Genomic DNA, 12848 nt, shown 5'->3' with positions numbered 1-12848 from the left:
TGTCCAGCGACGCCGAACGCGCCGCCGCCGAGAAGACCGAGGCCGACAAGAAGGCCGCCGAGGACGCTTCTGCTGCTGCCACCGCAGCGGCGGCTTCTGCATGGCCTACTGGAGGGTATACCGCGTTTATCCCTCTCCTGATAATTTATGTATTAGCAGTGCTAGCATCGTGTGTAGATTTGTCTACTATTTACGTAGTATGTGCTTGTTTAGATCAGTACCAGTATGTTGTTAGTTCTATCAATGCCATGCTAGTTATCTACTTATGAATTAAATTAGTCGAAAAATTGCGTGTTTTCTTAGCACAACACACCGAAAGCTAGCGAATAAAGAACCTGACTGAAACGCCATGGAGCGACAGGACGCTGAGCAGGCCTTCATTTAAAGCAGTTGAAAGAGAGCAAAGCACTTTGTCGTCCGAGGAACATCTTTAACAGAACGCGGAAGGATATTGAGACAGTACACAACACACAGCACAGACTGTTCCCTAGTATGGCTCGTCTGACACAATGATGTACGTACCTAGCATCATTGCACCACCTTCTCTTTGGAGCTGGCAATCTGGTTTCTCATCTCTGCCACAAAGAAAAGGAAGCTTCACACTCTGTCCCTACAACAAGGGAAGGGCTCAAGCTGGGCGCCTACAAATAATCTCCTGAGCACCTGTACAAACATGGCGCAGTGTCTCTCCCCATGGCATGGACAACCATACGTGTAAGTTCGAGCAGCCGGAACTAATCCAATAAGCATACATACATCGATTGACCACCGTTGCCATGGCTGCTGCGTCCTTCGCTACCTACCTCGAGACGCCTAGAGAGCTCCGGGTGCTGGGGTTCCGGGCGCCGCCCCCGTCTCCGGTCACCGGCGTTCTATCCAACGGTGGCTCTGGATCCCCTGAGTACGGCGAGTGCCCCGACGGCAACGAAGATGACGAGGTCGGCAGGTTCCTGCGTCGCTCCGCCAGGGTCCTGGTGCTGCGGCTGCCCGAGAGGGCCATCCCACGGAAGAAGAAGAAGAAGAGTGATAAGGCGGTGTGGGCTCCCCCAGTCATCGACATGCGCCTGCTGGCTTCGCTGGGTGGGCCGGCGGTGGAGGCTCTGAGGTCGGCGGCCGTCGCGCTTGGCTGCTTCCAGGTGGTTGGGCATGGGGTCAATGAGTGCTTGGTCTCAGCTGCGGCGGGGAGGGCGAGTTCGCCTACGCCGGAGGAGGCCGGTGGAGAAGATGGTGAGGAGCTGTGGTGGTCACCGAGCGAAGGAGACCAGTTGAGGTGCCAACTTGCCCATTTCATTGGAAGGCAACTAATCAAAGGACTCTATATGATGCTAACCCCTGGTTTTGCTGTGTCCAGGAAGGGAGCAGACGATCTGTTCACCCAGCTGGAGCAAACCGCAGCCAAACTCATGGACGCCCTGCGGCGGGACAGCGTTGGCGCCACCGATTCCCTGGCCGGAGCTGACACGAACCGCTCGCAACTCTGCATCCGCACGCACCACCGCCGGCAGTGCGATGGCGGCAGCGGCTCTGTTGGCCCCATCACTATCAGCGAGGACGACATGCTCAGGATGCTGATCAAGAGCTCACGCCGCCCACGGGCTCTCGCTCTCCACCTCTGCCCCGGCGCCTCCACGTTCCACGTCTTCTCCCGGCAGCGGGGATGGTCCAGGTTCCGCCCCCTCGGCGGCGCCGTCGTGGTCACCGTCGGAGACCAGCTTCAGGTGACGCACCAATCTTGAGCGTGACCTTTTTTTGAGACGAAAACCGACTGACCTTGCAAATGCACGCTGCATCATCACAATCATACATTGTCTTACGGTTTACCTGCTTCGCGCTCCACGTATGCAGGCATGGAGCAGTGGACTCTACAAGAGCGTGGCCGGGAAACCGGCTTACAGCAACGACGATCTCGGAGCAGACCGCGGCTGTGATGTCGTCATCTCGGCGGAGTACCTCCACTCCTGCTCTTCGGCTGGCATGGAGAACGAGCCCCCGGACGCGGATGCCGGGAAGATCATTCAGTTGAATGTGCAGATCATTGTAGCAGCTTGCCTTGTACTCCTTTACGGCAAAAACAACAAATTTGACATGTGACCGAAATTAATTCACGAAATAAACTGTCCTTAAAAAAATTTCACACCTCCGACCCTATCATGTAGCGCCCGACAGCCAGGCGCCACACTGCACTGTGCAGCGTCTGAACGTAAGGCGCTACACACCTAACAAGCGTCGCACCTTGGACTGCCTGAAAATTGCTAAGTTAGTGTGCAACGCCTAAAAGCTAGGCGTCACACTATACAGTGTAACGCCTAGCATCTAGGCGTTGCATGTACCACCTACACGTTCAGGAATGGGCCTTTCGCAACAGTTGCATGCATGTGCCTACGCCTCATCACATGTACACTGCTCCATAGTCCAGTGGACCTTTGATTGCACCGATCGATTGACCACCAGGCCATGCAAAAGCGGAGGCCGATTAACCAACACGGGTGGGTCGGACACATGCATGTGAGCGCGCTTGCATCGGAGAAATCACCATGCACCCCGGCCGGCCTTACGTACGTGCGGGAACGTCAACCACACGATCCAGCGGGCGTTTGACTGACCAGATCGATTGATTACCAAGCCATGCAGAAGCGGGGGCGATTAGTCAACACCGGCGGCTCGGAGGGAAATCACTAGTGGCCACTAGTGCAACGCCTAGAGGCTAGGCGCTGCACTGTATAGTGTGGCGCCTAGCTCTCAGGCGTTGCACACTGACTTAGTAATTTTCAAACTGCCCGAGGTGCGATGCTTGCCAGGTATGTAGCGCCTTTCAGTCAGGCGCCGCTTAGTATAGTGTGGCGTCTAGTTGTCGGGCGCTACACGAAAAGGTCAGCGGAGCGAATTTTTTTTAAGAACAGTTCATTTTATGAATTCTTTTTGACCACAGGTCAAATTTGTCATTTCTGCCCTCCTTTACCACTTTCTCCTATCATGCTTGTGTACCATTTGGTCTTGAGAGGCTGCAGCAGGACATGTTGCCCTGAAAATGCAGCTCTTTACTTCAAGTTCAGCTCGACTTGTGGAAATGGAACCAGCGTGTCAGTTTGGGTGAGAATATGAGCATGTTGGTTTGATGCCAAAAATTAGCATGCCAAATAGTGGCTAGTGCTTGATTGGTTACCAAGTTTACTTGCCAACCTCACAAGAAGTTACCAATTTTTGGCAACTTTTGATATTGCCAATTGTTGGCTTGCCAAGTATTGGCAATGCCAAATGTTGGCATCAGACCAATTATCCTCTATTATTTAGCACCCAAAGGATAGGGTAGGAAGCGAGAACCTCGTTGGGGCTCTCACGCGACCACACAGGAGCACAAAACATTAAGTCAGGTGTTTACACATCTAAGTATCACCTTACACTAGAGTCAAGAGTCGTCCGCTACAGAAAGGATTAACACGACTACAAAACATTTACTACTGTACACACTATTTTTCTATAATTAACAGCGACAGACAGAAACATCTTCACAAGAACACACTAGGCCGCATTCACAACTTGCCCACAAACAGAAAACTACTGCTGAGCTGGATCAAAAAGATGAGGTTAACTCACGCTTCAGCTCTCATGGCAAAGGATTTCTACGATACGGTACGCCCATAACATACTGAAGCAAGGTAGAGATTCTTGGACCATTTCTCCTGCAATGACACAAGGGCACAATTTGTCACAAGAATTTCACAAGATAAGAATTACAGACGTTATCATTAAGTAGTGCAAGTGTGGACCTTCACATGCTGACTGGGGAAAGCAGATGTTCTCAGGGTCTCTTGAGTTTCATCAGTAGGCTTCCTTCTTGGTACACTTAAGATCAATGCAGTCTGATCCCAAGTCGCAGCAACTGCTGTTATTCGGTAACCACTATCCCACCTCTTATGGACTCCCTCACTAGGGTACAAGAAGTCCAGCTCAACAACCTGGAAAATAAATGCATGACAAACAAGGAATGCAAAATAAACAAAATAACTGAACTTAGCTTGGCAGTGTCGAAGTAAACAAACACCACCAGTGCAAATGATGATACCTGTTCCGAAAACCCTGCATTGCGGGACATAACAATCGCCCATTTATTCCCAGCAGTTGCCATGGAAGTCACATAGAAACCATCACGCCATTTCTTGTTTATCCACTTGAAGGGAAAGGTATCACTTACTTTGTAGGACTGCTGAGTATACAGTGTTCCTGGATAGACAAGCCAGATAGTCAAAATGATATTTCTATTGTAAGACAGAAAGGGCATTAAACTGCCAGCTTGTTACCTTTAGACATCACTACCAGGGAACTCCCATTGTTTGCTCCAGCAAGTGCAGTTATATAGTAGTTCCTATCCCATTGGTCCATTATCCATTCCTTCAAATAACCAGAAATCATGACATATAAATAGGTAATGTCAAAACAGATTATATATGTAATCTTGCTTCAAAAGGTTAAGTGCTTGTTTTGCCATGAAAGAAACACAATGCAGGTTACTAACTTTGTGAAGGAAATGTGGTGAAAGTTCATAAACTTGAGAAGAGAACCCAGTGCCAGCATCCATGATTAGTGCCCACAGATTCGCACAAGATGATATGCAACTAATAAACAGTCCATCTTCATTCCCTTTGTCAATGTGTTGTACAAGCCTTGAATCTGCAACATTGTAGTGGTACCTGCAACATCCAGAACAGTTATGTTGACAGTGTATATGTACAGTTGCTCAACCAAAAAAAAAGGTGCACCATGCTGTTAACCAGAGTCAAAATATTGGGCCTTATAAGAGATGGTACCTTTGTTTCATAGGCCGCCTTGCATTATAAACACTTATCCACTGTGTTGCAGGCATTCCCATCCTGATCTTCTTCTTTGGTTGCTCATCTGTCTCTCCTTCCAACGATATACGCCCTCTCTTTTGGCCAACTTGGTGTATAAGCTATATAGAAGTTGCAAGAGAGATTAGAAGAACTGAAGCAATGTTTTCAAATAGCAAACTACAAAATAAGACTACCTTCTGAGCACCATCTGTGTTAATTGGCCTGATATCTGGATTTGGGCCCACTATACTATCAAAAAGGGAGATACACTTGGCATAGTTGGGTTCTTCATCAAACTTCAAGTTGACCACATATTCTACAAACTCCTTAAAGGGCTGAGGGCAGAAGCTACAGAGAGATTCAGGAGAGGTGCACATTTTCTTTTTGCAAACAAGAAAACCCTTGTTTTCACCCTGCAGGCAAAAGCAATTACCAGTTTACATGTATACATCACTAGAATCAACATAACTGGAAAGGTGAGTCCCACAAATTACCTGGTAGCCTTGCCAAGGTAGACGTCCCCGTAGAAGAAAGACTAGTGTATAAGCTAGAGATTCTAAATCATCCCTCCTGCTGCCTATCCTCCCAAGATGTGCATGAACACTAGCATAACGAACTGTTCCCCTGAAACAACAGCCATAATAAAACAATAAGACCAGTATAGACGTTCAAATGATCTAGCTATGTGTGCAAGCAAGCCTGAGATGCAAAGGGGCACAGCAGGTCTACTAATTACTATTACAACAACAACAAAACCTTTAGTCCCAAACAAGTTGGGGTAGGCTAGAGCTGAAACCCATAAGATCTCGCAACCAACTCACGGTTCTGGCACATGGATAGCTAGCTTCCACGTACCCCTGTCCATGGCTAGTAAAAACAATGACCAGAGATGCACAGAGGCACGGCAGGTCTACTAATTACTATTACATGAGGTTAAATTTGACATCTTAATGATTTGACAAAAAATGGGCTGTATTTCCTAGTCAGAACGGGCAGCTATCAACAGACTCCCACCGTTCAGGTATCTGTCACACGCGCGCACCCAATTAGCTGCACGAGAACACGCGCAACACCTGCATGGTAAGAGCATGGCTAATAGAAAAGCCTGCTGCTGGCTCTATGATTGTGCCATGTCACTTGAAGCCTTCACAAAAGTAGACTCATATAATAGGATGGATGTACAATAGCATTGCATCACATGATTGGGAGGAAGAAACGCTAGCCAAAAGCTCTCACACCAGCTGCATGGGGTGCCTTTTTCTCGTTTCCTATGCAGCAGCCGGCTGTAGAAGTAGCGCTGCTTCGTTCTCCCTCTTCCCTTCTCACTCCACATGGGATTTTGCTGACATGGAGCAAGCCTGCTGACTAGAACCTATTATACTTGCTCTAAATAACCACGGCTCCGCAAATAACTGGCTCACTCATTCACCATTGGCTGCATGCCTGCATGGTGTAGTAGCAACAGCTTGCATGCAGCATTTAATTACCAGAGGTAATCTACCGGCCTAACAAATCTAAAAAATCTAAAAAAATCTGAGCAGCTTAAAGATACCCGAACAGAGGGAGTGTGCTAGTCAGGATCTGTTTAATGGTACCAACTCGCATCTGGTATATATGGCGATGTTAAGAACATAAAAAATAGTGGTTTCGCAAGATATGAGAATGACAAATGAGGAAACATTACAAACGGACAGTACAAAAATGGCTGGCCAGTAACAGAAAAAAAAAAGGACGGCTTCTGGTGTAACAGCTGAGTTGATGGACATCTCGAAAAGCAGGAAACAGAGCGCATAGAGGAAATACCACAGAATATTCAACATTCAGAAAGTGTTAGCCACAATGTAAATGATGCATGTCAGGTATCATAAAGGAGTCATCTAGTCACCTGAAAATATCAGGTCGCTGGTCATACTCAACATGATGGCCTGTCGATCTATCCTTCCACTTAGTAGCTGTCATTAATGAAAAACATTAATGAAAAACACCTGATTAATTCAGACTCCTAAACGTATCACCAACCAAAAGAATAGCTGAATACACAGGATTGTCGCGATGTTGGTAACTTGATGAGCAAGTAAAACTAATTACCTAAGCCAAGGTCGACGAGAAACAGTTTTTTCTCTTCAGGAGTTCCAGGGGGTCCTAGCAAGAAATTCTCGGGTTTCACATCCCCGTGGACATATCTGCAATTGTCTACAAATATATGAGACGAAGGGGAAGGGTCGATGACGAAGAGTTAGGGATGCAAACTCACCCTTTTGAGTGCACTTTCTCAAGTATGGAGATAGCTTCGATAGCAATGCAAGCAACCATCTCAACTGACATTCTGCGAAATAAATAGAGATATTAATGGTCACGTAAGAGCCTAAACAACTATGGAAACTTTGGGTCAATCTGATAACTCACGTGTGGGAATTATTACTACATGCATCCCACAGACTGAGACCGAGCATATCCATAACCTGCATTTTTTAAGCAATTTAAGAAAAATCTAGAAATGAGCAAAATGAAATAAGCTTATGTTAGTCCGATGCAAGTGCCATTACCATAATGAAGTAATCCCCTTGGCGCCCTTTGTAGTGGACTCGAGGAACCCCGTGAATGCCACCGAGGATACTATACATGTGGTAGCCATGAAAATTGGTCAGCAGCACTCAGCTCCAATGTTTGAGAAATACAGCAAAGCATTTATTTTCCTAGTAGCCAAAAGTCACAAGGTCATGAATCCACTTACTCGTAAACCTGCCACTCATAAGGAGGCCCATGGTTACATCCTTTGCTGTTCTTATGCTCAAACTTTAACGCCACCTATCACGCAAAAGCAGAAAATTTATTCGCCGCTGCCAATATTATCTCCAGTTCTCCACTGTTACACAGGCCAGAAGCCAACTATTCCAGCTTTTTTAGTAGGTTGGTGGCCAGATCATCAATTACCTCAACTGCGCCTGGAGCATTAGCTGAAATGCGGCGGCCAACGTATACTTGGCCAAATCCTCCTTTCCCAAGCTTCCTTTCAACTTTATACCTAGGTGAATTGGCCACCTGGACCTGTATAGAACAACCAGACACAGATTAAAAGACAAAACAGGATTATCTGGAACAATTAGAGGCAAAATGCAAGCTAGGGCAAGCAAGCTAACACATTTGCAGGTAGAATAAACAGCACAGAACAGGACCATGCGAGCTAAAACACATATATCCACGATCTATGGAGTAACCTCAGGATAGTTTAAACGCTCGCAACCAATAACCTGCTTATAGCCTTATAAAATTCCACTAAAAAAACTCATTAACAAAGTGAACCTTAGGGTAGTAAGTATGTGTGGATCGAAACATAGGAGAAGCGAAACATAGTAGGAACAGCTCACCGTCTCAGGGATTGGAGAGGCATCCTCGCCGGCCTGTTTGTCGGCGCTGTCCTGGTCATCCATCGGCTCCTCACCGGCGCGTTCACTCGAGTCCTCCGCGGGCGCGATCTCCTCCGCCGCCGCGGCGGCCTCACGAACGCCTCCCGCCTCCTGCCTTCTCGCCGCCCTGCGCCTCCTCGCCGCCGGTGGCACAACCGGTGCTTCCGCCGCCGCCGCCGCCGCCGCCGCCGGATTCTCCTGCGCCTCACGGGCCCTCCGAGCCGCACTACGCAGCACAGGCATCGTCAACGATTGAGCCCCATGGCCCACGCCCCCGCCGCTGTCGATCCCTCAGATTCCGCCGCCAAACAGCAGTAACGGCGCCGATCTCGAAGGGGAGGGGGCGGTGCGGCAAGGTTCCGGTCGCGGCGTGCGGTGGCGAGTGCGGGGAGCGGGACGGGAGCGGTGGTGCCGGCGCAGATTTGAGGGAAGGGAATGGGAGCGAGGGCCGAGGGCGGAGGCGGTGGTGCTGATGTATACAAATCGGCTAGACGCGGAGTGTGTTCGCTGCGAGAGAGAGAGAGGAAGGAAGGAAGGAAGGAAGGAAAGGATTAGCACAGCACCGCGTGTACCTCCGCCCAAACATTACAAACTTGCAACACGTGACGGCGTAATGAGGTCTAGATCTTTGCTTCCAGGGCCTCACAAGCTACACAAAGACTTGGAATGATCATCTAAAAAAAGACCTACAAAATCGACCTATACTTCTTTACCATCCAAATTTTCCTTTTCTGTGCAGCTGCCAACTTTTGTCCGACTACGTCCAACCCTTCCGCCACCCATTTATGTTTTGTTCTTACGTCGTTTTTCGACACCGCACAAAGTATCAACGGAAAAATCGGCCGGGCTAATCCCACATGCGCACGTCTTATAATTCCCATCCTTCTCCCCTCCCTCCTCCTGGATCGCCGTCAGAGCGCGCCGCCCCTAACTCCCACCTCTCCGCGCTTGGCGTGTGCTAACCCTAACCGCGCTGCACATGGGCACGCCGCCGCCTTCAATCTCTAGGGTGAAGTTATCTCAGGATGACTATGGGGGCTAGGGATGCACAACGGCGCACTGAATTGCTCTCAAGGGAGGTAGGCACGATGGTGCTTATGCCCATGGGGAACGGGACGGACGACCGGTTGGAGGAGGCCATGGGCGTCAAAGCATGATACCGGCCTACCGGGAGGCCTTGGGCTCCAGATCAGGGTGGGCAGTGCAATTACATGCTGCTAGTAGGGTAACAATGGTGCAAATTCATTGCCTCCTCCACTCACCATAGTTGGCGAGGCATGGCCACGTGGCGAGCATGTGGGCGCTGCTCAACCTAGCGCCTAGGTGGGAAGGGCCTCCACTTAAACTGGTACGGGGCCTGGAGGTGTTATCTTGCTATTGAAAATGGGGGCACTCAACATACTGTCCATTGTGTTGAGAAGATGGAGTTTCACTGACCTACTGGGTCACGTTGATAGGTAAGTAGGTGATCTGAGTTTTCATTATAAGTGTGTGGTTTGCCTTTGGGACGCAGGATGCAATGTTTGCCTATGGTTATTAATGTTGATTACACGTGGCGGGTTCCAAATCAATGGGGAATGGCTAGCTATTCGAGCACGGATCTCTGATTATGACATCGTCCTGGAGATATACTACGAGACAACAGAAAAGAGTGCGGGTGAGACAACGTCGGAGAGTGTTGTAAGGGGTTATGCAGGTGAGTCGGGGTGATGACATGGAACGTTGTAAAGGCCACGACGGAGATTGCTAGGGCTTCTACAACGTAAAGAAATATTTCACCTTGCTAGTGAAATACTTTTGGTATTTGTGTTATCATATTAGCATTCAACGTTCAATCATATTTTGTTGACTTTGTTGTTTTCAATCATATTTATCGTGTGTTGCATAAGTTATGGAATTCTAAAAGTTTTTTGTGGATATTTATTCATAAGTCTCTCACCTAACGTTTGCACACATAGGGGGAGAGGAGTTGGTTGTAGGATACTAAATCTTTCTTGGTTGCCAAAGTTCTATGATTGATCTACTGGACAATGGCACATTTTTTATGAACGGGAAAGCAATTGATCACTTAGCCTTGTATTTCTTAAGATGATTTAGGTACCCTCCTCATGGGTCCGCTTGAATGCCTATAATTCACTGAAGTTTTTTTATGCTATCATGTTTAATGTTAAATATCTGATATATCATATGTTGAGCAACACTAATATTTCCTCTGTTGTTGGGTATCTGGTAGGCAAGGTTTCACACGTGTTTCTTGCATGCATAAGGATGCACTATTAGCATCAAGGAATTAAGTCAATTGTGGCCAACCAAGGTCTTGTTTGCTGACTTCGTGAGTCAGCATGGGCATGGAACTAACTTCCTGGATAGACAAGATTCTACTTGTTGATCAAATGACTATGTTTATTGGAACACTATTATGGTATGAGTCAACATGTTAGGTCTATTAGGTAAACAAAGTATTTTTTAATACATGGCATGATTATGTCCCATCTTCTTCTTATACTCTTTCAACCTCGATCAAACACTCTTTTCAAATCCTTGCTTTTACTATTCATTAAAATCAAATCTTCCATACACTTTGTGCTTTTAATCCTTTTAGCTGGTAGGCTAGTGATACTAACAAACCTCACTAGTTCCATTGGGGTCCGGGCAGTTTTGTATCTATGTGTTAGGTGTTGATCATTGGTTGTGCTATTAAACTCGTGTTGGTTCGATAAACCTTGATTTCACTTAAGGAAAATTGTTGCTTGCTACAAACCCTTGCACTTGGGGGACCGACACCTCCTAGTTGAGAGGAAACAAGCCTTTTCTGGAGATGTTGCCGAATAATTTGTTTAACAAAGAGTGAAGTTATTTCTCGTCAACTTGTCATCAAGGCCAAGACTTTTTCTGGCGCTGTTGCCAGGGAATTTTCTTCACATACAGGTCCTACATACTACCTTGTTTTCTATACTTCTTAGTCACTTTTTATTGCTTCTCATTTTGCTTTTATGCTTTTCAACCCCCCTGACGGTGTCATGGGCTAGGGGGTACCAACCTAGCATGTCCATGCACTTCGGGATGGGCCAAAGGGCCCTCATTCTTTGCCAGATGGACTTTGGGGGGCCACAGCTGGGGGGAGATCAAGACTACATCTATTGAAGACTTGCCATACACTCCAAGACCTCTTCCACCGCCTCCATGTCAAGATGCCAACCTTGTAACCCTAGATGACCTACTCGGCATGTATATAAGCCGAGGGGTTTAGACAATAGAGGGGACATCAATGTAATCTCATTCTCCTAGCCCTAGAGTTAGGCCACATCTATAGATCTCGAGATAGATCAACTATGTACTTGTAACATCTTCATTAATATAAACAAGAGCGGGACATAGGGTTTTACCTCCATTAAGAGGGCCCAAATCTGGGTAAACATCGCCCCCCTGTTCTAGTTACCATCTATCCAAGATCCACAGCTCGGGACCCCCTACCCCGAGGTCTACCGGTTTTTACACCGATACTGGTGCTTTCATTGAGAGTTCTTGATGTAGGGCGGAACCCTAGGGGCCGATCTTTCACGTTTGGAGAGGATCCCTATGAGGAACACGAAGAACGCGCGGAGGGAAACGAGGGAAATCACGGGGAAAACAAGAGAAACACTCAACCAACACGAATATGATCACACAAGTGCTAAATCATCGAGGCACAAAGTAACACGAGATCCAAAGTCAACAAGGGACGATACAAGGGTAACCGTTCTTCTCCGTGAGGAGGTCTTGATGGTCTTCTCCGGATGGAGGTCTTGAATCCAGGTGGATCTTCTCTGGGTGGAGGTGTCGGTCCCTCACGAGGAGTAGATCCGGATGGATGAGCGATGCTCTATCTCATAAACGAGCTAAATCAACGCTAACCCTAAAACATAGGTGGAGAGGGAGTATATATAGTCTAAGGGGCGAAGGGGTACAAGGGCCACGGCCCAAAGGCACTACACGCAGGCAGGGGGGACCGGGCGTTGGGCCGGATGTCCGGGTGCTCGCGAGACGCCGGAAGTCCGGGCTAGAGGGCCGGATGTCCGGGCTGGTGGAGTAGGCCTCGGTGCTCTCTGGATGGCGGGGCCGGATGTCCGGGCAAAGGGGCGGATGTCCGGGGCTTCGGGAGGCGCCGGATGTCCGGGACAGGGGGCCGGACGTCTGGGCTGTCGGGGTTGCTTCCTGAGCATTCAGTGATGGAGGGGGCCGGATTTCCGGGGATCGGGCCAGATTTCCGGGCTGGGACCGGATGCCCGGCCGCTATAGCTTCTGCTGCAGACTCCTGGCCGTGGGGAAGATCTCCAGGGGCCGGATGTCCAGGGCCTCGAAGCTGTCCACGCCTTCTTCCGTTGGTTCTCTTCCTCCGTGGACTTGGGGACTTGACCATCTTCATGTGCATCCTCGGGAGGGTCCTCTTGGTACCTAATCATGCACAACATTCCGGACTTAGGCAGTAGCCATGTCTTGAGAGGATCATATGAGATATCACTAAGGAGAGAAGTCACCTCGGTCTCAAGAGCTCTAGCTCGTGCTCTAGTCATGGGTCCTCTTGGTGCTTGGTGAGACAATGGTAGGTCCATGGGGATGACCAAAGGATGCT

At 48.3% G+C, this 12848-nt stretch overlaps 2 protein-coding genes across 2 annotated transcripts; one reads left to right on the top strand and one right to left on the bottom strand.

Annotated features, from left to right (window-relative positions):
- Positions 1-690: 690 nt before the first annotated feature.
- Positions 691-2633, top strand: LOC119281474. Its single transcript, XM_037561985.1, has 3 exons — positions 691-1270; positions 1352-1718; positions 1846-2633. Exons 1-3 carry the CDS (start codon positions 777-779, stop codon positions 2089-2091), a joined length of 1107 nt encoding a protein of 368 aa, XP_037417882.1. The 5' UTR covers positions 691-776; the 3' UTR covers positions 2092-2633.
- A 716-nt stretch (positions 2634-3349) lies between these two features.
- On the bottom strand, positions 3350-8798 carry LOC119276831 (casein kinase 1-like protein HD16). The gene is made up of 16 exons (XM_037557996.1): positions 8198-8798; positions 7764-7877; positions 7564-7637; positions 7376-7445; positions 7236-7291; positions 7084-7155; positions 6918-7012; positions 6715-6781; positions 5324-5453; positions 5024-5242; positions 4806-4948; positions 4514-4688; positions 4299-4389; positions 4064-4221; positions 3768-3956; positions 3350-3680 (listed from the first exon to the last, which is right to left on the bottom strand). Exons 1-16 carry the CDS (start codon positions 8477-8479, stop codon positions 3621-3623), a joined length of 1995 nt encoding a protein of 664 aa, XP_037413893.1. The 5' UTR covers positions 8480-8798; the 3' UTR covers positions 3350-3620.
- Between the last annotated feature and the right edge of the window lie 4050 nt (positions 8799-12848).

The sequence above is a fragment of the Triticum dicoccoides genome, chromosome 3B (assembly GCF_002162155.2).
Source record: "Triticum dicoccoides isolate Atlit2015 ecotype Zavitan chromosome 3B, WEW_v2.0, whole genome shotgun sequence".
Taxonomy (NCBI): domain Eukaryota; kingdom Viridiplantae; phylum Streptophyta; class Magnoliopsida; order Poales; family Poaceae; genus Triticum; species Triticum dicoccoides.
The sequence above is the reverse complement of the archived record's forward strand: the minus strand, read 5'-3'. Positions and strand labels throughout refer to the sequence as shown.

What these genes read in the sequence shown, in the direction of transcription:
- LOC119281474 (XM_037561985.1), top strand. Translation starts at nt 777, where the DNA reads ATGGCTGCTGCGTCCTTCGCTACCTACCTCGAGACGCCTAGAGAGCTC. An exon ending in AGCGAAGGAGACCAGTTGAG is followed by an intron (nt 1,271 to 1,351) that starts GTGCCAACTTGC and finishes TGCTGTGTCCAG; the next exon opens with GAAGGGAGCAGACGATCTGT. An exon ending in CCGTCGGAGACCAGCTTCAG is followed by an intron (nt 1,719 to 1,845) that starts GTGACGCACCAA and finishes CCACGTATGCAG; the next exon opens with GCATGGAGCAGTGGACTCTA.
- LOC119276831 (XM_037557996.1), bottom strand. Translation starts at nt 8,479, where the DNA reads ATGCCTGTGCTGCGTAGTGCGGCTCGGAGGGCCCGTGAGGCGCAGGAG. An exon ending in TACCTTGGCAAGGCTACCAG is followed by an intron (nt 5,243 to 5,323) that starts GTAATTTGTGGG and finishes TTTTGCCTGCAG; the next exon opens with GGTGAAAACAAGGGTTTTCT. An exon ending in ATGCAGGGTTTTCGGAACAG is followed by an intron (nt 3,957 to 4,063) that starts GTATCATCATTT and finishes TTTATTTTCCAG; the next exon opens with GTTGTTGAGCTGGACTTCTT.